The sequence below is a fragment of the Chiloscyllium plagiosum genome, chromosome 33, assembly GCF_004010195.1.
Source record: "Chiloscyllium plagiosum isolate BGI_BamShark_2017 chromosome 33, ASM401019v2, whole genome shotgun sequence".
Classification (NCBI taxonomy): Eukaryota; Metazoa; Chordata; class Chondrichthyes; order Orectolobiformes; family Hemiscylliidae; genus Chiloscyllium; species Chiloscyllium plagiosum.
Window position 1 is genome coordinate 28734345 of NC_057742.1, and position 25235 is coordinate 28759579.

At 40.6% G+C, this 25235-nt stretch overlaps 1 protein-coding gene and 1 non-coding gene across 9 annotated transcripts in view; both read right to left on the reverse strand.

Moving 5' to 3' along the window:
- Window positions 1-25235, reverse strand: part of adam11 (ADAM metallopeptidase domain 11) — a 165265-nt gene that overhangs the window by 116616 nt on the left and 23414 nt on the right. For all 8 annotated transcript variants that reach the window (XR_006309220.1, XM_043675211.1, XM_043675210.1 and 5 more), the window contains one exon: window positions 18222-18288. Coding sequence is in view for 6 of the 8 variants with exons in the window: in XM_043675211.1 (XP_043531146.1) it covers window positions 18222-18288 (67 nt within the window). In the remaining 2 variants the exon portion in view is untranslated. The remainder of the gene's footprint in view (window positions 1-18221; window positions 18289-25235) is intronic.
- Window positions 9981-10085, reverse strand: LOC122540060. Its single transcript, XR_006309236.1, has one exon. It is a non-coding gene; the product is annotated as a U6 spliceosomal RNA (small nuclear RNA).

Genomic DNA, 25235 nt, shown 5'->3' on the forward strand with positions numbered 1-25235 from the left:
GAAATGACATTAGTAACTTTGTATTAATTTTAATATTACTTAATATATTTTAATCATAATTTTAGTGTTGTTCCATCTGCTAGGAGCTCATTGTCCCACACAGCAGAAAGGCTATTGGGAGGGAAATGAATCTGGGTCACTCTCATAGGAGGTTGTTCTGCCAGGAAATGATGTGCAGACCAAAAAGGAGAAAACAAAGCTAATGTTTTGCCGAGTAAGAATTGTTGGTACTAATATGCAGAACGGACAATTTTAATGTTCAGAATAAAAACAATGACTGCAGATGCTGGAAACCCAGAGTCTAGATTAGAGTGGTGCTGGAAAAGCACAGCAGGTCAGGCAGCATCCGAGGAGCAGGAAAATCGATGTTTCGGGCAAAAGCCCTTCATCAGGAATAGAGGCAGGGTGCCTGCAGAGTGGAGAGATAAATGAGAGGAGGGTGGGGGGGGGGGGGGGGGGGGGGAGGAGAAAGTAGCATAGAGTACAATAGGTGAATGGGGGAGGGGATGAAGGTGATAGGTCAGAGAGGAGGCTGGAGTGGATAGGTGGAAAGGAAGATAGGCACATATGTTCATTTTAATGTTCAGTCTAAGCACCTGAAATAACAAGAGGGTTAGACTAATGAAGCAATATATTCCCTCCAGCATGCTTACACAGTATGTGGCTTCTGAACTGGTGTCAAAAATCTATGGATAAGGGAGCATTAGTGTTTATTTTACAGAAATATTCTAATGAGCACCTGCTCTTCAATATCTAACTGATCACCAATATGGAGACTTGCATAACTTCCTGATCACATCATAGCATTTTACTGTCTTGACTGCTGCCCTCAAAATTAATTACAGATCCTATAATAAAATTGTTCCCTTGGTGTTTTCAAGTTATAATTAAAACTCCTGTCAACTGTTAAGTTCAACTGTTCCAACTAGTTTAAATTTCTCCCACAATTGACCCATTATTTCATTGTTTTGAACAAGAACAATTTAACCTTTACTTTCTCATCTGAACATCTATACAAAGAATGGTGCACTTATTCATATGGGAGAAAGTGAGGGCTGCAGATGCTGGAGATCAGAGTCGAGAGTGTGGTGCTGGAAAAGCACAGCAGGTCAGGCAGCATCTGTGGAGCAGGAGAATCAACGTTTCGAGCATAAGCCCTTCATCAGGAATTCTTCTGGAAAGCTCTCAGCACTTATTCATACGTCTGCACACATGCAGCAAAATATTATAAATGTTTTTAATGTCATCCTCTCCAGGAAATGCCACATTATTCCAGGTTAGCATTCCATAGCAGTCCTTTGTATGAAATTATACTATCAGGGATATCACAGATGATCATGACTTAGTTCCTATTTTATTTCAACATACATGCTTTCTCCTGAAAATGTCATTCAAAACAGGTACTAGGAACCAAATAATGACAGACCCACGATCACGATAACTGAAGTCTGCTACCTCAGCAGCAGTCAGGAATTACACACTGAATGTCAGTCTCATGCCCAATATCATGTTGGGCACTTAAACAAGAAGACACCATCCAAGAAGATAATGCTGACCATCAGAATGACTTGGCCAAGATTCTTCCCCAGCTAGAAACATTTCGGTCCATAAGAGCTGAAGTACTGGTAAGCCATTCATCCCATCAGGTCTGATGACTGATCCTTTATGGACATAACTTGGTATTATGAGTAGGGGTTAAAAAAAAAACTTGAAGATGGCATAACCAAATAAAAGTCATTTGCTAATGTTCTGAAGTTGGCAACTGTAGAGAGAGAGTTACCTAGAGGTTGTAACATTCAAGGCACAGGATATTCCAACACTTGTAACCAGCAATCTAACAAGGGCAGGATGGTCTCAGAGTGCTTTGATAGGTCACAAAGATCAATTCAAGGATCAGTGATTAGTTGTTATCCTTTCTGAAAGGGAGACAAACAGACATACCTCTGTTTCTCTCTGCACATATGCTGCCAGACCCACTGAGTTTCTCCAACATTTTTTTTATTTCAGACATGAACCTCCAGAGAGGCATCAGAGATTCTGAACCTCTTTAAAAAACATTTTTCTCATCCCTAAAGTTTCCCAGCCCTGTAACCGGATGGCAATTTTCCTCTATGAGGGTCTGGTTGGCATAGAGGCATGAGAGATCTGTGATTTCCTAACACCCAAAATAGCCAGAGAAGGCAAGAATTGCCTACATGCCTGAATCATTGGGAGGTCTCAGCATTAATGTAATGTGGTGCCTGGAGCCCCACGATCAGTGCAGCTAGCTCTTGCACACCAAGATTTCTAAGCTTTTACACATGTACAACTTCTCATTATTCCCCCAGCCTTTTAAATCCCTCTCAGATAGATCCCACCTGCCTTTCAATGCTCTTAAGCACACAATCTGACGTAATCTGACTGCCCAGTGTTTTCAGGTTTACACGTGGGTCCAATTCATTATCCTCATAACATCCAAGCAATTAGAAACACAGAAAATTCACAGCTCACTCAATCAAATCTGTACTAGCCAATAAAAAGTGACTCAACCTAAATCTACTTTTGAACTTTTAAAGGTTGCATCAATTCAGGATTATAAACCAGCAACTTTTAAAACTGATTTTTAAAAAATAATCATACGTTAGAGAAGATTGCACTTCTTAAGTTGCACTTAAGATCCACTTCATTCCTGTGAATCATTCCTACAGTTCATGTTTAGTACTTTCCATGCAACAGACTCAGGCACTTCTGGACTTCGTAAAAGTATTGGAACTGTCTTTCTTATGCTTCCAAAGATGTTGTCCAAAATATTAGCGTTTGGGTGAAAAAATGTGCAGCAATGGGTGTCGTGAAATGAATTCTGTATCGACAGTGTTCCAGTAAAGCCACCAAGAAATTTCTAGATGTGTAAACATTTATTTATTACAGATCCATTAAAAAATTAAGGACCAACAGAACAAAACGAGTGCATTGATATAAACCAAGAACTGCAAATGCTGGAAATCTGAGCCAAAAACCGATACTGCAAGAGCAACTCTGCAAATGTGACAGCATGAGGAGGAAAAGCAGAAGCAACAATTTGGGTCTAGTGACCTTTTCATCAGAGAAGACTACTGCATTTATTGATTACTTTTCTCTATCGGTTTAAAAAGCACAGTCATCAAATACTTAAATGATCCATTTCTAAAGTACTTTCCCTCTGGAAAAGCAATTGTTTCTTGCTTAGAAACAAATCTAGCCATCATGCATTGATTAATACAGTCAATCACCCCAAATCTATCTCTCACATGAATTCAGTTTAAAGCTGAAACATTTTGAAGACTTGGGAATTGCTCCCACTGCAAGAGAGACTAGCCTTCAGGTTTAGACAGGACAGAAATAATAGATTCTCCTCTGCTCGCTGATCCCCCTCTAACCCAGAGCTCTCATCTTTCTCTGTTAACCCACACCAACATGATGTTCAAAACATCTGGCAATACTTTGTTACTCCATTTAAGGATGTGGTATCTCTCCCCAGTGGTCCTAACAGACTGTTAACTCAGAGGGTGAAAGTTAAGATTTTTGTTGTGACAGGTTACAAAATTCAATTTTAAAACTCTGCAAAATGACAAAGAGCAAACTATTACAGCGCTGAAAGTGACAGCGTTCAGAACTGAAAGGCAGAACCTACAGTCAAAATACAGAAAGATGCAAGAGATGGAGAGTAGTTGGTACAAATGGGGAACTTCCACTAGTGAAGATATAAATGGCAGGGAGGTGAAAGAATGACAGTCACGTGTACAAGAGAACATTCTTGATAGTTTGTTTCCAGCTTAATGAGGATGGATGTGAAATGAAGTGGGACAAGTGAAGCAAGTTACAGTAAGAGAGCATCTGGGGAACAATGATCATCTTATAATTTCAAACAAATATGGAAAAGGTCAACTATGATCAAACAAAATAATTTAACCAGAAAACAGCTAATTTCAGTGAATTGAAAATGGATCTGATCGAGATGAATTTCAATCATGAACTTAGAAGATTTTCACATTTAGAGAAACATGAGGCAGATGAGTCTGACATAAAAATCTGTTTCTATTTATTATTCTTTTTGAAAAAGGTCACTAACCTGAGACCAAAAGCTGTAGCTTGAGGGGCACCATTTTGTATCAAATATGGTTCAGTAGGAGACAAGGTAAAAACAATGACTGCAGATGCTGGAAACCAGATTCTGGATTAGTAGGGCTGGAAAAGCACAGCAGTTCAGGCAGCATCCGAGGAACAGGAAAATCGACGTTTCGGGCAAAAGCCCTTCATCAGGAATACAGGCAGATGTTCCGAGGCAGAAGATGAGGCGTTCTTCCTCCAGGTGACTGGTGGTGAGGGAGCGGCGGTGAAGGAGGCCCAGGACCTCCATATCCTCGGCAGAGAGGGAGGGGGAGTTGTAATGTTGGGCCACAGGGCGGTGCGGTTGATTGGTGCAGGTGTCCCGGAGATGTTCCCTAAAGCGCTCTGCTAGGAGGACAAACCCACTCCTAACCGCTGTCATAAGTGTGTTGAAAACATTTGCAGGTTGATAATCAACCTGTTAGCAGCATTTTTAACATACGTGTGGTCATCATGTTCTAAAGTGGACTCAGGGCCAGAACCGCTGGCTCTGAGGCAGGGATGCTACCCACTGCATCATAAGGTGTCCATTGCAATAAAAGCCTGGTAAGCAAAGCAATAATTGAGCAGGAGGCCTTCACAAAGACAGCTCAGCACAGTCTAAATCCCTTTACATGAAGGGGAAGGAAAGGCCAACCAAAGCTACAGCTTCCTGAATTGTTAAAGATAAAGAGATAAAAGTCAGAAAAGTAAAGGATTAGGTCAATTAAAATAAGAAGTTATCAAGGCAAACCTAAAAAGTAGTGTGGAGATTAAAACAAAAAGGATTGAAAGGATTAGACAGTTGAGAATAGATTAATGGCGAACATAATAAGGAAGCCAAAGACATGTATAATCACTGAAAGACCAAAAGGATAGTCAAAAAATAGTGGTTCTATGAAGGTATCTAAAAGGAAATCTTCTTATCACCTTCTGGGCGAAAAGAAGTCTTCCTTAAATCTCCACTAAACCTCCTGTCTCTTACATTAAATCAATGCCTCCACTCCCCGCTCTCTGGTTACTGACCACTCTATGAAAGGGAAGCATATATTCCTATTAGGACTATCTATGCCCCTTATAATTTTGTACACCTCAACCAGGTCCACTCTCCCTCAGCTTTCTCTGGTCTAAGGTAAACAAACCCAGCCTATCTAGTCTCTCTTCATAGTTGAAGCACTGTAGCCCAAGCGATATCCTGGTGAATTCCCTCTGAACCCTTTCCAATGAAGTCCTTTTGATATTGTGGTGACCAGAGTTTTGCACAGTACTCCGGCCTAACTAACTGTGGCCTAACTAACATCCTATACAGCTCCATCAAAACCTCCTTGCTTTCGTATTCAATACCTTGACTAATACGGATAAGTGTTCTGTATGCCTTCTTAATTACCTTACCCATCTGTGCTGCTGTATTCAAGGACCTACGGACATGAACACCAAATTCCCTCTGATGCTGTACTCTTCCTAGGGTTTTATCAGTATTTCCTTGCCTTGTTCTTCCTCCCAAAGACATCACCTCACACCTTTCTAGATAAATTCTATTTGTCAAGGTTCAGCACCCCACCCCGACAGCCCATCTTTCTTGTCTTTTGGTTTTCCTTACTACTTGTCACACAAAGAATTTGCACATGATCAGCAAACATACTGATCATACCACTACATTTGTGTCTGAGTCATTGATGTACACTTCAAACAATGAGGGACCCAACATCGAAGTCTGTGGTACATCATTGACATAGACTTCCTGTCACAAAAAAAGAAGCCAATCACCCTCTGCCTCTTGCCACTAAGCCAATAATGGATTCAATTTCCTTCATTACAGAAGAGGATGCTGCCAAGGTATCAATAAAGGAGGAGGTAGAGATATTGAATAGGATAAAAATAGAGAAAGAGGATGTATTTAGAAGTTCTATATTCCTCACAGAAGTCATGCATTCCAGATGGCATGCTATTTAAGTTATGAGGAAAGAAGGAGTGGAAACTGAATTGGCTCCAGTTGCAATCATCCACCCACCTGCGATATGGTGTTAGAGAACTGGAGATTGCAAATATTACAGTCCTGTTTGAAAAGGAAGAGAGGAAAGAAGCCAGTAACTACAATCCACTCAGTTTTATGTTGATGGTGAACATAAGAAATAGGAGCAGAATTAGACCATTCAGCCCCTCAAGCAAGGTCAACCCTGCCATTCACTATGATCATGCCTGATCAGTCTCAGGCTTTGACTTCTCTTCGATGACAAACAGCTCAGCACAGCCCTCAATATTTCAAAAGTCAATCTACCTTTTTCAATGTTTTGTGATCCAACCTCCACAATACTCTGGGGTCGAGAATTCCAGACATTCGCCATCTTCTGCATTCCTTCACATCTCAGTTTTAGACAAATGCTCCTTGCTCTGTAACCATGCCCCAGTTTATCACTCTTCCACAAGTGGAAACATCTTATCAACATCAATCATTCAAGCCATCTCAGAATCTTGTAAGCTTCAATGAAATCACCTCTCATTCTTCTAAATTCTGATGAATAAAAGTCTAACCTGTTTCGCTGTTCTTGATGAGTCGCTACTTCATTCCAGAAATCAGCCTAGTGAATCCCTTTTAAATAGCTTCCAATAGTAATATATCATTTCTCAAACACAAGGACCAGTACTATAACACAGTACTCCAGCTGTGGACTCACCTCCACCCTGTATAGTCGGATCAAGACTTCTCTATTTTTAAACTCCCCCTTCCAGTAAAGGTCAAAATACCTTTGGATTCATAATGATTTACAAGAAAAGCTTTTGTGTGAATACCCAGATCCCTCTATCCTTCACATTTTGGAATCTCTCTACTTAAGTAATAATCTGCCTTTTATTCTTCTCCGAGCGTGCATGACCACACACCTTTAGACTAAACGCAATCTGTCAAGTTTGTAAATCAAGCACTCAATGTATCTATATACTCTTCCAGATTCCTTATGCCCTCATCACAACATGCCGTTCCATATCTTTTTGGAATCATCAGCAAATATGGATATATTGCTCTCTGATGTCCTCCAACCCATTCATACAGATTGCAAATAATTGAGGTATCCTAGTGGCATTCCAATCTGAAAAAGACCCACTAATGCTAACTCTCTGTCCTGCGTGCATTAAACATTCCTCAATTCATGCTAATACCTTAGTCCAGTAACATGAGTTCCTAACTTGTGCAAAAACCTTTTATGTGGTACCTTATCAAATGATGGGGAAATTTCCAGAGACAATAATCCAAGACAAAATTAATTGCCACTTGGAAGAGCATGGACTAATAAATTAAAATCATTTGTTACAGACAAATTGCTTTTTGTCAGCTTATTTGAGTTACTTGATGAAGCACAGAGAGAAAGAGCTGATTATAATAGTGTAATTGATGCTGTGTTTATCAACTTGCAACAGGCATGTGAGTAAGTATCACATAATGGACATGATTGCAAAATTAAAGTTCCTGGTATTGAAAGGATAGTGACAGCATGGTTACAAAAGTAGCTGGGAGACAGAAAGCAGAGATGATGGTGATTAGTTGTATTGCAGATTGCAGGGAAGTATATAACAGCACTCTCTCGGGCCATCGCACTTCTAGTATATGCTAATGAAGTGAACATGGATAAACAGGCGACTATTTCAAAGTTTATGGATTGGGGGACAATCCTGAAGACAGTACAGATTGCAGAGTGAAGTAGAAAACTGGCAGATTAAATTAAACTGAGAAAAGTGTGAATTGATAATAATTTGGCAGAAATGATGAGGAGATGAGATATGAACTGTCATAGTTTCAAAGGTAATGCAAGAACAGAGAGAAATCTGGAGATGGATGCACAAAAATCTTTGAAAGGACGAGTGAGAAGGCTGTAGTGTTTGGAAGACTAGTTTATTAATGGAGGAATTGAGTATTGGCCAGACCAAAACCCCTCCAAGCATGTCAAAAAAAATAGCCTTGACCCGAACGTTTGCTTACTTTAAAGGCAGGTGCCAGGCCTTACAGTCTGGATGCAATTCAATTGGTCAAGCTACCAGGCTTGAAGCAAAACATATTTTAACCATAGTGTATGAATAAAGTAAGAAGAAAAGGATCAGCTTAATTGTGACTCTACTGAAATATTTAAAATAATAAACTACACATTGACTGTTCCAATGATAGTAATATCCTATAACTATCCTCTTGGCAAAGGCAAATTCAGTAAAATAGATTATCTCCTATGTAATTCTAGCAGCAGGAAGAATTTCAGCTGTAACAGAGAGAGAAAAATAAGAGTTCCCACATCCAGCTTCAAGACCCAGCAACTGCAGAAAGCGAAAACCAAAGGTTCTGATTCTGTGGGAGCTTGCCCCCACCCCCCCTCCATTCAGGTTGCTTCTATTGTTCCCAACCTAAAAAAAGCCCAAGGCTCCACAAGTTGTTTACTTTATTCGATTTGAGCAGATTGCTCTGCACCTCTGTCTCAACCTTCCTTCACAAAAAAAGGGGATAAAATACACCTCTTAAGCCATAATTTAATCACAATACACAAGGAAACCAATCAGTTGTACTAAAATCTTTATGAAAAATGGCTAGGCCTCAGGTGAAGAACAGAGTCATCATAGGTGCCTAAATTAATGACAGAAATCATAAATAAGAAGAAAAAATAAGCAAAAACTCATCACAATTCAGTTAACGGCCCCTGGGCTTGGGGTACACTGGAAGTCCGGACTGAGATTGCGAGACGAGGCCTCCATGCTCGGCTCAGGCCTTCACACTGGGCCACTGGAATACCCAGAAGCCACCTCTAAAGCCAGGACAAGACCTCCACACCAAGGTGATACCCCACACAGAGACTAGACCTTTGTACAGAGCTGCTGGAATACCCAGAGGCTGCCGAGGACCACTAGTATAGAACAAGATGTCCATGTCGGGACAAGATCACCCCTCCTGAACAAACCAGCCAAACCAGGAGACTGCCGCACCCAGCACCAGGCCCATACTTCCATTCTGGACCACTGGAAGCCACCTCGTTACTGGACCTGAGTCAGGAGAAGAAGCCTTCCGCCGAAGTTGTTAACGTACCATAATAAATGGAAACATGTTAAAAAAATTAAAAGCAGAAGAGCAGATGAGCTGTGGGCTGAGAAGCCTGCACATTGCACTGCTACTCCTCCGCCATTTTTTATGATGATCAGAAAAACACTAATGTCCTTCAGGATCCCACCTGATCGGTCTCTATGTATTACTTTCCTCTTACACCTTGACACTGACACTTAATGCTTTTACAGGAACTAAATGGTATAAAGTAAGCACTGAATCTGCAGTGTTATCTATATCCTAAGAGCAAACAAACAAAAACAAGTCAATATTTATGTAGTCATTGATTAGCTGAAGACTTTCCTCCATCGCAGCAAAATATCCAGCTCTATATAATCTTCTGTATCCTTGCTGCTGAAATAGATCCTTGTGCTATATTTTCCTTCATCACAGTATTTTCCGCAGGTCAGGAAAATTACAACAGTAATTTACAGGACAAATTACCTGAAACATTTCCTAAACTAGATTGGATTCCCTACGTATGGCAACAAGCCCTCTGGCCCAACCAGTCCACACCAACCCTCCGAAGATTAACCCACCCAGACCCATTTCCCTATCCTATATTCACCCCTGACACTATGAGCAATTTAGCATGGCCAATTCACCTGATCTGTACATCTTTGGATTGTGGGAGGAAACTAGAACACCCAGAGGAAACCCACACAGACACTGGGAGAATGTGCAAATTCCACACAGATAGATGCCCGAGGCTGGAATCGAACCCGCATCCCTGGTGCTGTGAGGCAGCAATGCTAACTACTGAGCCACCGTGCCGTCCCTTAAATGTAATGTGGTGGAAGTGTGAAATATGGAACACTTCACGAATGTGCCTGTCATCCTTGTGCAGGGGCCATGCTAATTGTCTCTGTATATTTCCAATTTCAGTAGACATGCTGCCGAAGCTAACTACTGGACAGTATAGACACTGACCAAATAGGGGAAAATTAAGCAAGATAGCTGACATGATTGAGAAAGAGAACAACTTCCAGAGACACTTACAGTGATGGTCTCTTTCTGTAATCTTTCACGGTGCAACTGGCCATCTATACTTGTTAACTAAAATTGTCTATGTTTAACAACAATTGCAAACTTGCACTATATGCACTGATATTCTGGATTACTTTTATCATACGTTGCATATGCAGGTATTTAACTAAATGGGTTATTTAGACTGACAAAATACTTATAACCATTTTTCAGGAAGAATGATAAGCAGATTTCAATAGATACCGATTCCCAAGGAATGATTCTTTTTTGGTATGATATTAAGACACATTTAAAAGGAGCAGTTGTGCTTTTTTTTTGTTCACAAAAGTGTGCTGCCTTCTTGAACTGCTGTAGTCCATGTGTTAGGGAGATACAGGATTTTCTCTGCAACAGTGAAGGAACAGTGATACAGTTCCAAGACAGGATGGTGTATGATTTCTGTTTTATTCATTCACAGGATGAAGGCATCGCTGGCTAGGCAAGCATTAATTACCCATCCCACAGGGCATTTAAGAGTCCACCATAGTGCTGTGGGTCTGGAGTCACATGTAGGCCAGACCAGCTAAGAATGACAGTTTCCTTCCCTACAAGTCATTAGTGAACCAGATGAGTTCTGCTAACAGTTGGCAAAGGATTCATAGCCATCATTAGACTCTTGATTCCAGATTCTTTAAAATTGAATTCAAATTCCACCATCTGCCATAATGGGATTCGAACTCAGGTCCCCAGAACATTACCTGGGCCTCTGGATTAACAGTCCAGTGATAATACCACTAAGCCATCACCTTCCCTTCCCAGTGGAAGAGAACTCACAAGTAGCTGCTGGTATGTATGTGCTGTTCTTGTCTTTCCAAGCGGGAGAGGTTGCAGGTTTGAAAAGCACTGTTGAAGAAGCTGAGCTCAATCACTGCAGTGCATCTTCTGTATGGTACACAATGCTGTCACTGTACATCACTGAGGATGGGGGTTAATGCTAAAGGCAGATGAGGTGCCAATCAAGCGGCTGCTTTGGCCTGAATGGTGTCAGATATTAGAGTGTTGTTACAGCTGCACGGATCCTGGCAAGTGGACTCCATTCCATTACAGTCCTGATCTCTCCCTTGTAGATGGTGGATAAGTGGTGTGTAGGAGACGGGTGGTGAGTTGCTCACCAAAGAATGCTCTGCTTCTGAATTTGAACAAAGAACAAAGCATAGACACTCCTCCATGTAGCCCACTGCAGTTACTTGTCTTGGTTTGGATAGAGTACTACATGAACATCCAATAAACTGTAGTTTACATATGTGTATATTGTAAGGCATTCAAAGTGTTATTCCAACACAACGATTAATAAAAAAATTTAAATTATTCTAAACCTGCAATTAACATTCCCATGAATCACCAAGGATCCAAAAGAGAATGTGTGATTTTCTCGGTGAGATCTCAGTTATTCACATCAAGTAAAACTCAAAATATGATACATTTTAATCTAACAAAACTCAACACATTTGGTTAAAGGAGCAGGAACTTTAAAGGGAACATTAAAGCATAGCCAGCAATACAGTGAGATTAGAACTCAACAGATTATATAAAGTTTTATTAATTCATTCACAGGATGAGGGCATCTCTGGCTAGGCCAGCATTTATTGCCCATCTCTAATGGTCCAGAGGGTTGTTAGGAGTCTATCAGATTGCTGTGGATCTTCAATCACATGTAGGCCAGGCCAGTTAAGGATGGAAGATTTCCTCCCCTAAAGGACACTATTGAACCAGATAGGTTTTTCATGACAATCTGCAATGGTTTTATGGTCATCATTAAATACCTATTTCCAGATTATTATTGAATTCAAACTCCACCATTTACCATGGTGAGATTCAAACCCCAGTCTGGAGAACATTACCTGTGTCTCTGAGTTAATATTCTAGCGATACTACCACCAGGCCATCGCCTACTGAACCGAATTAATGTGATTAGATGGAGTGGACTGATTGGGAAGGGAACCATCCTGGATTAGGTGAGCCAGAAAGCAGCCAAAACAATTAGCATCCTCCTCTCACTTGACTATCTTATTTTCTTTAAAAAAAACTTCTATACATGTAACAGGGAAGACAGACTTAAATAGCAGAATATGGGCACATTATAGATGCTACATTTGAAAAGCTTGAGCTTCTGACAGGAAGTCAAAAGTTTGTAACAGTCTGATCGACAACTCATTTCAATTGACATAGAGCATGAAGCAAACAACACCCATTTCTGGATAGGATTCTGTGCACCAGGCTTAATTTCATTTTTGAATTAGCAACAAACAATAGAATGAAGAATGGGAAAAACCCATTTGTGCCATCGAAATCCATTCGTTTTATAACCCAACTGTTGTCACATCATGATATTGCCCTCTGAATGTATCTAATCACTTGCCTCTCCTGCTCCTAGCAATCAGATTACAAACATTATAGAAGAAAACCTTCTATTTTTATAGTATAGTTCATGTGCGAAGGAGATTTCACACTGCTTCACAATCAGCCCATTTTTTCCCCAAAGACAGTAATTACTATAATTATGCAAGTGAAATTTTTGTCTAATGCAGTTTTTCCGAACATCAGTTTCAAATTAAGCTTCAGAAATTTAAATTAATTTATGATCCTGCTGTCCTAGATTACACTGAAGTAATATTCCATAATTACCATCTGTACTGGTTAATATTTTACATACTCGAGCGAGGTTTCCTCTAATTACTTTCATTCTGAATATGGAGCTTGATTTTCTCTCTTATGAGAACTTTATACTTTTAATCTTCAAAATGTGCTATTCTGTAGAAAATGCCTTCAAGACAACATTGTAAAATGTTGTACTTTCACTAAGAATAAACAATAATATCCTCTGTCTGCTCATGCAGTCTATCTCATACAGATCTGCAGTGATCCATGGCTGGATCTTTACAGGAACAGAATTAAACTGGCAGTTGAGTGTGGGAGATGCATGATTCCCTCTGTAAGTAAAAGCTTTTCAGTGTGTAAAGATTAGGCTCCATTCCTTTCTTTCACTGCCTGGCATGCGTGCATGCAGGATTGGAGGAATGCAGGGATCTTTAGCATGCTGGAGGAGATTACTGTGATAGAGAAAGTCTACAGCTCATTCAAATGTACAGTAATCACCCTCAGCTACTTACTGCAAACAGAGAATTTTGCCTATGGTATCAGATTTCATATACTATTTCGATTTTCATATCGTCAAGAAGATCGTTTTATTCACGTTTTAATCAATCTGGTTGGCTTATCCAGGATAATAGCATCACAATGAAACAAAATATTGATAAACTGGTCTGTGGGTATCTACTTAATCTGCTTTCTTCATGATTATCAGAACCTCCAATTTTCCTTTATCAAGAAAACCTGTCAAAGTTTATCAGGAAAATATTTGACTGGACAAAGGTTTGTTGAATTTCTGAGGGAAACTGCAATTCTAATCCTTCCCATTGCTCTCCGACGTATACACTCAAATCTTTTAAAAATGCATTCTCTTACATTTCAAAAATATACAACAGTATGGCCTTTGAACCTCCCAACTCCCTGTCAATAAATACAAAAGGGTCTCCCAGATATATGCCTAGAATCAGCACTCAGCCACATAGGGCAATGATGACTCATTGAAACTGCATGGTAATCAGTTAGAAATATTTAAAATGTGGCAGCTGGTGTATATTGATTGTAATCTGCAATGATGAATTATTCACTCTCCACTACTCTGAAATCATTTAAACATCGACTACATTGTCTCAATATATACTGGATTTTACCATAAATGTTCTACAGAGAAAAGGCATAATGGTCCTATTTTACCTTGTTCATAGAATGCCAACATCACTGGTTAAGTCAGCATTTATTGGCCTTCTCCAATTGCTCTTGAGCAAGTAGTGGGGAATTGCTGCAATCTGTACACTGGAGGCTTGTCTACAGTGCTGTTGGGAAAGAGGACTAGAATGATACAGGAATGGCAATTTATTTCCAAATCAGGGTTGGGTATGATTTGGAGGGGAACTTGAAGGTGATGGTGTTTGTATTTGTCTGTGGCTCTTATCCTTCAGGTCATGGGTTTGGAAATGCAGTCAAAGAACCTTTAGCAAGTTACAGCAACACATCTTATAGATGGCACGCTGCTGCTACTTGTCAATGGAGGAGGGAGCAAATATTGAATGTGGTGAACAGGATGTCTATCATACAAGCCATTTTTTCCTGGATAGTGTCAGACTTGAGTGTTGTTACAGCTGCACTCATCCAGGCAAGTGGAGAATTCTTCCAACACATTCTTGAGAAATGCCTTGCAGATGGTGAACAGTTAAAGGAGACAGGATGTGATTTACTTGCCATAGGATGCCTAGCATCTGACTTGCTCTTGTAGATAGACTATCTCTATTGCTGATCCAGTCAATATTAACCCCAAAATGATGATCTAGGGAGATTTACTAATGGTAATGCTAGGGGCTGATGGTTAGATCCTGTCTTGTTGATGATCATTGACTGGCGCTTGAGTGGCACAAATGTTACTTGCCACTTATCAACTCAAACCTGGATATTATCCAGATCTTGCTGCATTTGGACATGGTTACTTCACTATCAGAGAAGTTGTGACTATTACTGAGCACTGCAATCATCAGCGAGCACCCATACTTCTGACCTTACGGTGGAGAGAAGTCATTGAAAAAACATTTGAACATATTTGGGGTTAAGGCACCATCTTGGTGTAATGATGTCCTGTGACTGAGATGATTGACCTGCCAGCTGCGTTGCCAATCAAATGGGCTACCTTGTCCTGGAAAGTGTTGAGCTTCTTAGCTGTTGTTGGAGCAGCAGCCCCCAGGGAAGTGAAGTATATTGTATCACATTCCTGATTTGTACCTTATAGACAATTGACAGAATTTTGGAGTCAGGAGGTAAGTTATTTGCCACTGCATTCTGAGGCTTCGACCTTCACTCAAGGCAATGGATAGCTTTTTGGATAAAAATGGTGTGCATGGATGTGGGGAAAAAGCAAAAGGTTGGCACTAGATAATCCAAACAGGATAGATAACACAGCTGGCGTGGGCATGATGGACCAAATGGCCTTCTTCTGTACCCTAATTCTGATTCTGCTTTTGGAGCCTGTGTGTGTGTGCGTGCGTGCGATTTTTATATATAGATATAAACAAAGACACAAATTAGCAGCACAGGTAGGCCATTCAGCCCCTCAAGCCTGTCCATTCCACCACTGAATAAAATCCTGGCTGATCTGATTGTAACTGAAAGTCTGCATTCCAACTGAATGCCCCCTCTAAGTTGCAAGACTGATTACTTCACCTTTCTTTAAATGGATGACCCGATTTTTAGTGAGTGACCTCTAACTCTTGATTATCTTAGAGGAATTGACTTTCTTCTTCTACTAAGAGGACGCTTACTGTATATCCATAACATTCATCTTGCCTCCTGGTAATACCCCCCTAACTCTCTTGAAGGTCTGACAAGAGTAACTGGACTGAAGTATTAACTCTTTCTCTCTCCTTTGATGCCGGTAGACCAGAGTATTTCCAACATTTCCATTTCTTTTATTTCGTGTCTTCAGCATCTACAGTACCTTGTTCTCAGCTGGCAACTCCTGCAGTCAGGGTCAATTTGTGAATTTTCAGTCAGTTTGAAAGTAGATGTTGTCAGACCAAGTTAAACTCTCAGCATTTGGACATCTTGTCAAGATAGTAAAACAACAGCAATAACTAAAGGAAGAATTCAAAGACTGGTTCAGTCTTTACAAAATGCAGCGTTGGTCCTTCAAAACCATCACCCAAACTAATCAATTGAACAACTATCTCCCTTCTGTTTGGTATGCAAAGAGTATTCTGCTTCACTGGTGTTATTTCAAAAGTCACTCACTAATTATGAAGCATTTTTGGACATGAAGAATGTAAAAGGTGCTACATAAATTCAATTTCTTTATTTTCAGGTCTGCACTCAAACAAGAGTTTAGACCAACAACAGTCACGGAAGACAAAGAGTGCACCAGAATCCCTTTGTGAAGTAAGGTTCCTTCTGGTCGATACTATTAAAGTACTGACAATTTCAACCAGTAGAAAGGTTGGAGCACAAATCGTCATGCATCTTGAGAGCAGCAATCCTTCCTAAATAGTGTTTAGATAAGAACTTTCAATTATTTAGTGCATTTACTAAAGAGAAAACATTATGGAAGTTATTCCCTTTCATGAATGAGTTGAACTATACTGCTACTGGCTTGGTAATCTTCTATTATTGTCATGTTCATTTAAATCACTAGTTTTGTACAAAACCTGCTCCTCCAAGAGACCTTACGAATAGCAAATTTAGCCGGCCATTAGGCTTATTATATAATGCATTCCCTGTTGAGACACAGGATTGGATATTGCAGCATTCCTTCAATGTTCTCTTGCTATCTTGGTAAATGATAATTAGCATTTTAAAAATTAATGTGAAGAACAAAGATGAACTTGAATAATGAAATGAAATATTCTAACACAAGAGGTTGTTCAAAATGAGACACCAAGGGAGGCTTGTGTCTTGTTACTGCCCCATTTTCACCCTAAAATGAGCCAGTGGTAGAATTAAATCAGGAGTTGTTGGAAATGTTGACTTCTGCAGCATTTATGTCCTTTTCAACCTACACTTGGGAAGTTTTCAACACTTACCTGAAGTATTACATTGAGTATTTCCTGTAATTGCAACCAGTCCCCAGACAGCAAATCACTAAGTCAGTTCTCGCTCCAATTGCGGGAGCACATGTTGTTTCTCCAATCACTGACATCCCAATGTACATCCACCACCCGTTATCCTCTTCCTGAAATTCTGGATCTCACTCATAATGCATCGTTGGCCTTCTCCTTCCCAATCCCCTCACTGCTCCATTCACAATGGGCTTGCTTCCCCTCACCAGTCTCTTTGCTGATTCCTCCACCCCGTCCTCCACACATTACCACTCTCTTTGCTGATGCCACACGTCTTCCCAAGGCCCCTCACCGCAACAGAGTATGTGGCGAGTGGGTGGGAAGAAGTGGTGGAGGACTGTTCAGGGAGCACGGAGGCAGACAGGAGAAAAGTAGGAGGGAGTTGGCGGATTGGAGGACGTTGGGGAGGGGGGGGGGGGGGAGATGAGCAAAGGGAACAGCAAAGGGCTAATGGGGAAATGCAAGGGAGCAATGGATGAAGCAGCAAGGCATTGGAGGGGGTGGAATGCAAGGAGATATAATGGAGTGGTTAAAAAAGCAGCAAGGGGCTGAACAGGGTAAAAGGCTAATACAAGGGAGCAGTGAAGGGAGTGGCAAGGGTCCAGTATGAGAAACTGTCAGCAGTTGGGAAAGGGGCGAGGGGGGATCCAGAATGCTGTTGACTAATCCCTCTTTTATCTCTCTCTTTAATCTTTGGCTGTCTGTAATACAAACATATCCAGGGGATGTTGCTAACAGTGACATCGCAGACACAGACTGCATTTACAGACAGTGCTCCACCTCTGGTTCCAGCACAAGTAACCAGAATCTTGAATTTCCTGAAACTCTCTCCATAGATACAATCAGGCCGCCCAGGTCTCTTGATATCCATCTTGTCCAACTCAGACACAATTTTAAAGGCCTCAATCATATTGCCTCCAGATCTTTTAGTTTCTCAAGGGGGGGGGGGGGGGGGAACTCCCATATGTTTAGAGAAGCAAGCTAAGCTCCTACTGTAAGATTAAATCTAAATGTCATTGAGACCTCAGCGTCATTTTCATCTTTATGCGGCTGACGTTTGACAGTTCTTACTCACAACAATAGTCCATACAAATCAGAATAGGTTGTTGAAGTGGAGGGGTCCTCAGATAAAATTAGTTGCAGTTTTTGGAGGCTCCTTTCTGGACATCACTTGGGGTTTTTCGCCTCAATGTCTCAGAAATCTTTTGTAATTGCTGCAGAAGTTTGTGTGTTCGTGTTACCTGCTGCTCAAATGCTGTTTCTTCCTATTCTGAACTGTTCACACACTATTTATGTATTTATATTGTCATTTTAATTTGTCATTGTTCCATAAGCCAGTAATATGTTTGTCTTACCAAAGCCTGTGTGGTCTTTCCTTCATCCCCGAAATGCCTTTCAACGTAATGTGCTGACAGCAATTCACTGATAAAGACAAGGGAACAAAAAATGGAAATGTGAGCATACAAACTGACCTGGTATTCTACAGGGATTAGATCTCAATTTGTCAGTATACTTCAGGATATTGAGCATCATAAAAGATAACAAAGGTATTTACAATTAAATCCCAGTCGCTCCATTACAATCTCTAACTACACTTTAATTCAATGCAGGGATTCCACCGACATTGCTTTGCCAGATGGCAGTTCTATTTAATTACACTTAACATAGAAAAATTGCATTTGGAACTTGATCTGAGCTTGCCTTTGATCAGATTATATTCTTGCCCTTTAGTTCTGCTATTGCTTCTAATAATGCTTTGGATTAACCTCTTTAATTCCACTAATGTATTTTTCTGAGTTTGTCTCTTGTTTGATTATGTGTAACAATGAGATCACCTTTCATTCTTCTAAATTCAAGGTAACTACTCAATCTACCATAAGGGCAATTCTCTCACTTTAGGAACCATTTCAATGGATCTTTGTTGTACCTGCTTTGCAAAGCAGATACAAATTCTTTGCTGCACTCTAGCTGTGATCTCACCAAGGTCTAATACTATTGTGGTAAGATTTATTTATTTTGTTATAAAGACTATGCATCATTTTCCTTCTTAATTGCATACTGTAGCTCCATAACAACTTTGCAATTCATGTACCCAGATTCCTGTGAACATCACGTTCACCATTTGAAAAATATTCTGCTTTTGAATTTGACTTTTCAAAAATGGATAATGTCACATTTCCCCATATTACACTGCATCTAACATGCTCGCTCACACTTGCTTAACATGTCTATATTGTTTTTCAGCCTTTTGTATCCTCCTCACAGCTTACTTTTCCACCTCGCTTTCTATTACCTGGAAACTCCAACACATTACACTTGGTGGCCTCACCTATATAATTGATATGTTGAAAATAGCTGAGGCACAAATAGTGATCCTGTAGCATATCATCTACAGACTTCCAAAAATGACCTGTTTATTCTTACTGTCTATTTGCTGTCCTTTAATCAATCAAGATCACGCCCTCCTATTACCCACAATTTAATGAGTCCTCATTTTGTTTAACAGTTTCATGTGGCATCTTTTCAAATGTTTTTTGAAAATCCAAATCTACCTCCACTGGACTATCCCTATCCAACCTAATGGATATAAATTCAACAAAAAAAAACTTTAACAGATAGACAAACGTAACTTCCTTATCAGATTATGTGCTGACTTTTCTCAGTCATATTATGATTTTCCACATATGCTGAAACCACTTTCTTAACAATATGTCCCAGCATTTTCACTACAACTGATGTCAGGTTAACAGGTTATCTGGGTGAAAGTGAGGACTGCAGATGCTGGAGATTAGAATCGAGAGTGTAGCACTGGAAAAGCACAGCAGGTCAGGCAGCATCCGAGGAGCAGGAAAATCGACATTTCAGGCAAAGTCCTTCAACAGGTTATATGATCTGGTGGTGCTGCTGGTAATGATGCAGACAAGCAGGAGGCTGGAAGAACACAGTAAGCCAGGCAGCATCAGGAGGTGGAGAAGTCAACAAAAGTGGGAGAATGGGGTTGAGAAACTTTATCGGCCATGATTGAATAGCAGAGGACATTTGATGGGCTGAATGGTTTCATTTCTGCTCCCATATGTTATGGTCTTACGGTTTCGGGTGTAAGGGGGGGGCAGGAGAGTTGCAGATGTGGGGCTGTGGGGGATGTTGGGTAGGGCAAGGGCCGGCATAGTGAGGTAGGGACAGATGGTGGGTACAACTTGGTTGGTCGATGAGAGGAATGAATCCTCCAGAGGATTGGAAGGGAGGGGGAGTGGCTGGAAAGGCAGTCAGGGGATGGGTGGGAAGGATATTTGAAATTGGAGAACTCAACGTTGTGCCCTCCGGGCTGTAGGCTGCCCAGGCCGAAGATAAAGATGTTACTCCTCTAACCTGAGTCTGATTCACTGTGGCAATGGAGGAGGGCAAGGATGGACATATCAGAGAGCAGATGGGAGGGGGAATTGAAATGGGCGGTGACCAGGAGTCCAGGTTTCCCCTTACAGGCCCAGTGGAGGGCTGTCTGGATGACTGAGAGAGGACGATAGGTGGACATCTGGGATGCTCAGGTGTGGAATGTCTTCTCGACACTGCAGATGTGACAGAGACAGAGGAATTGGGAACATGGAATGGAGGTTTTGCAGGATACTGGATAGGAAGAGGTGTAGTCCAGGTAATTATGGGGGTCTGTAAGTTTATAGCAAATGTCAGTCCATAAACTGGAAACAGAGAGGTCAAGAAAGGTGAAGAGATAGACCAAATGAATTTGAGGACAGGGTGTAAGTTGTTAACAATGTCGATGAACTGCTCCAGTTCAGCCTGGGTGCAGGATGCAGAACTGATGCAGTCATTGATGTAACAGCAGAAGAGTTGGGGAACAGTACCTGTGTATGTATGAAGAGGGACTGTTCAATGTCACTGAGAAAGAGGCAGACGTAGCTCAGGCCCATGTGAGTGTCCATGAGCGTCCCATGGATTTAGAGGAAATGGGATATGACAGCAGCTCTTGGAGGTAAGACTTTCTCCTCAGTAGGATGGAAGTTTTGCCTGAAATCAATTAACGGCCATTAAATGGTTGCAGTTAGCCAAGCTGAAATGGGCCCTGTCCTGACTTTGAAGTTCAATGGACTCCAGTTTCAATACAGTATTCAGCTTTCTGTCTCTGAAGGAAGCATATTTGCTTGCACTAATCTCATTTGATACATCCCTATTGAAGCATTTACAAATCTGTTTTGTCTCGGCCTAGTCCACATGCATATTCCCTATTCTTCTTCCCTCTTTTATCCAAGAAACAATAGGCAATGTCAAAAACACAGTGCGAGACAAACCATAAGGAGTACAAGTCAGCATGTAGAGTATATTAAGATTACGGGGAACATTCAACCCAAAGAGATCACACCCACTGAACCCGGAAGTTTCTGAATGCATAATCAAGGAGACTTAGTAAACTTCATCAACTAAAGGCTTTTGATGTATTTTGGCATGAGAGATTGCCAAAAAATAAACATTGATCTAATAGTGTGGAATGAAGTTGGAAGATGGATGATAAATTGGCTATGAAAATGTTTATAAATGGTTGTTTTAAATAGGATAGCCTTCCAGTGAGACTTGTTTACTAATAGGCTTCCTCAGATTAATTAGATTCCTACCTTTTTTTAGTTTTTAATTAATTCTTGGCACTTGGCTGTGAGTAGTAAATTCAACATTTTTATCACATGTTCCTAACTGTCCTTGCTCATTAGTGATGAGAGAAATGCCAGAAGTATAATAATTAAGATTATGGGTGACACCAGATGGTATGGCCAGTTTCAAGTTAATAATAATGATCTTATGGTCAATTGCTCAACAGAAATTAAGGTGAGTATAATAGACCATGAACAAATAGAGATATCTCAGAGAGATGGACCTAAGACTGACAATGAGGATGTCAATACAGACAGGGGATCAGTTATACATGTAAGTGCAGAGAATACTTCATCACTGGTTAAAATGTGCTGGAGTGCTTTCAAAGCGGCTTAGATTTGCTTGGAAAGAGGAATACCTCACTACAAGGTAAAGGGACAAAGTCAGAAGTCACACGAGACTAAATTATAGCCTGACAGGTTGATTTGAAATCACAAACTTCTGGACTTCACCTGATGACGGAGCAACACTCCGAGAGGTTGTGATTTCAATTAAGCCTGTTGGGCTATAACCTGGTGTCATATATCTTTTGACTTTGCCCACCCCAGTCCAACATCAGCACCTCCACATCATAGTGTAAAGGGAATTCTACCATGACTCCAAGTATAGCTACTGAGCATGTGCAAAAGGAGCCATATCATGAGGTCAGAACACATAGCTCTCTCTTACCATCCTCTGTAAATGATAATGTTTAATAAATCCTAATATTGTTCACTCACAAGAGATTAGATCTCACATTATTATGCAAATAAAAAGTGGAGGGGGATGGAAAATAAAATACCTTGACTAACTGAATAATTTACCCTTATGGTGTAATGTTCTACAGTTTCAGATATTAACAGCTTTGATTTAGATAAATTTGCATTGAGTTCCTCATTTCAAACACCGTAATTTTCACTTTATTATATTATTTCTCTGTCTCTGACCAAAAAAACTTAAAGACACAAAGATGAAGAAAGAAGCCATTTCACCCCAGAACAAACTCACTAATTAAGACAGTCAGGTTGCATACTAGACTGAATAGTACTGGGAGAGGAAAGCACAAAGAGAAAAAAAGATTATGATCAGGACATGGAAGGCAAAACTGAATTGTCTAGAGGGCATATCACTCTAATGGAATAGCTTGCCAGCTGCATGCACAGACACAAATGTACTGAATCATAAAAGGCTCATGATTTAACTTCCTTTTAAGATAGGGTTGCAAATGGTGAGGCTTTTATTTAAAAAGCAAATTGTTTCAATTTTTGGGCAGTTATTTCCTGTGACTGCATGCTATTACTGTGATGACAGGTCACTTATTTATTCCAAACACTCGAGATCAGGAGATATGTGACAATGGCTCAGGGTGTCAGTGTCACTGGTTTCTCGTTGAGTACCTTTCTGAAGAATCTGGCTCCTCTCTAACTAACTAGCTTCAGATCAGACAATTACCAACTAATGGATGGAGGAGAAAAACTGCTTGAATAGATGATCATACAACAAATATTAAGTACAGGAGTCAGTGCCAAATACCAGTTGACAGAAGCAACAATTCAGAATCTGCTGAATCTGAACAACAATCATAACAGAAAAAACATCGAACCACAAATTACAAGAAAAGTGTTGACAGGGCAGGGGAGCAGTGACAGTAGATATAGTTATTAATGATAAAAAAATTGGGAGAATTAATAGAGCAAGTTTGGATATATGGCTGGGGCAGATATTGGCAAATTGAATCTGAGGCAGGACTTAGAAGTGAGAATAAGGATCTTGATCAAAACATGTTTGAAGATAGAGTGGACCTTTCTCAGGTCAAAGAGGATAATACAGGACATTATGAAAGAGGTATTTTGGATTAGCTGGAGACTGTGATAAAGAACAAAGAACAGTACAACCGAAGAATAAGCCCTTCAATCTACCAAGCTTATGCCAACATGACACCCATCTAAACTAAAGCCCTTGGCCTCTACACGGATCTTATCCCCCTATTACCTGCCGACTCGTGCATCTGTCAAGATGCTTCTTAAACATTGTTATGGTAACCACTTCCACCACCACCTCTGGCAGTGCATTCCTGGCATTTACCACCCTCAGTGTAAATAAACATGCCTCTCACATCTCCTTTAAACACATCCTTCTCTTTACCTGAAATCCATGTCCTCTAGTCGTTGTCATTTCTACCCAGGTGAAACAGACTCTCACTATCCATTCTATCCATGCCTCTCATAATTTTGTAAACCTCTTATCAGGTCGCCCCTCATCCTTCAACATTCAAGTGAAAACAAACCAAGTTTATCCAATCTCTTCTCATAACCAAAATCCTGTAAACCAGACAACATCCTAACAGACTGTTTCTGTATCCTTTCCAAAATGTCCACATCCTTCAGGTTATGTGGCGACCTGAACAGTACACAAAAGCCAAGGTTCTATTTGCCTCCTTTGTACTTGCTGTGCCTATGAGCTTTTTGTACTTCATCTATGAAGATATCGCTACACCACTGCATTTCTCTCCATTTCACCAATTTTCTATTCTTCCTACCTCATGCTTTCCCACATTACTGAGGGAGAGAATGTCTGCATCTGTGAGACAGAGAGAGAGACAAGGAGAGATTCAAAAAAGGAGATATTCCAGAGATAGATGATAGTAATCTTATGACTTGTCAGGATGGAAACTCAGTCAAGCAGCATCAAGGTGGTGCCCATTTGGCAGAGCTTCATGGAGCAACTGAAGAAGAAGGTGATGCAGCCCTGAGGCACATTCAGACGAGAGCCTGATAGTTGTGTTTGCATTTGATGACACTGAGTAGCACGACATTCAAGATTCAAGGTCAGGCAAGCAGTTGGACAATGCAACTGCCTTGGGGTTGATGATTGTGACAGAGAAGTACATCATAGTGAAGTCAAACTTCTGCCTGTAGATTATATTACTATGCGGTCAAAATGTCGATCGTAAATAAGAAGGCAAACAAACATTTCTTGGGGAAATGATCAGAAAGTTATTTTGTATACATTTCAGAAATTTCCCTCCCGTGTTGGCCTTCACATTGCTATTTTTCCAGTCTATATTAGAATAGATGACAATCCCCATTATTATTTCACTTGCAATTGCCTGACCAAATGTCCTCCTCTAACCCCTTGCAATTATTTGGTCTTTTATAGTATACCGCTATAAATGGAGCAGCTCATCCATTAGTCTTTAATTCAGACCAGTGTCTTTGAACTCTCCAGCATATTAGATTTTGCTCGAATGTGGCAGTAACACTGGCAATGCATCTCTCTACTTTACCTATCCTAAGTTCATTGTAGGCTGGAATATTAAGTAGATTTTCTTCCCCTTGTTTGAGCCAGGTCTCTATTACTGTTATTAGATCATGTGGCTATTTGGCTATTAGTGGGCGGCATGGTGGCACAGTGGTTAGCACTGCTGCCTCACAGCGCCAGAGACCTGGGTTCAATTCCCGCCTCAGGCGACTGACTGTGTGGAGTTTGCGTGTTCTCCCCGTGTCGGCGTGGGTTTCCTCCGGGTGCTCTGGTTTCCTCCCACAGTCCAAAGATGTGCAGGGTGGGTGAATTGCCCATGCTAAATTGCCCGTAGTGTTAGGTAAGGGGTAAATGTAGGGGTATGGGTGGGTTGCGCTTCGGCGGGGCGGTGTGGACTTGTTGGGCCGAAGGGCCTGTTTCCACACTGTAAGTAATCTAATCTAATCTTGTACCTTCGGCACAATTTTTAA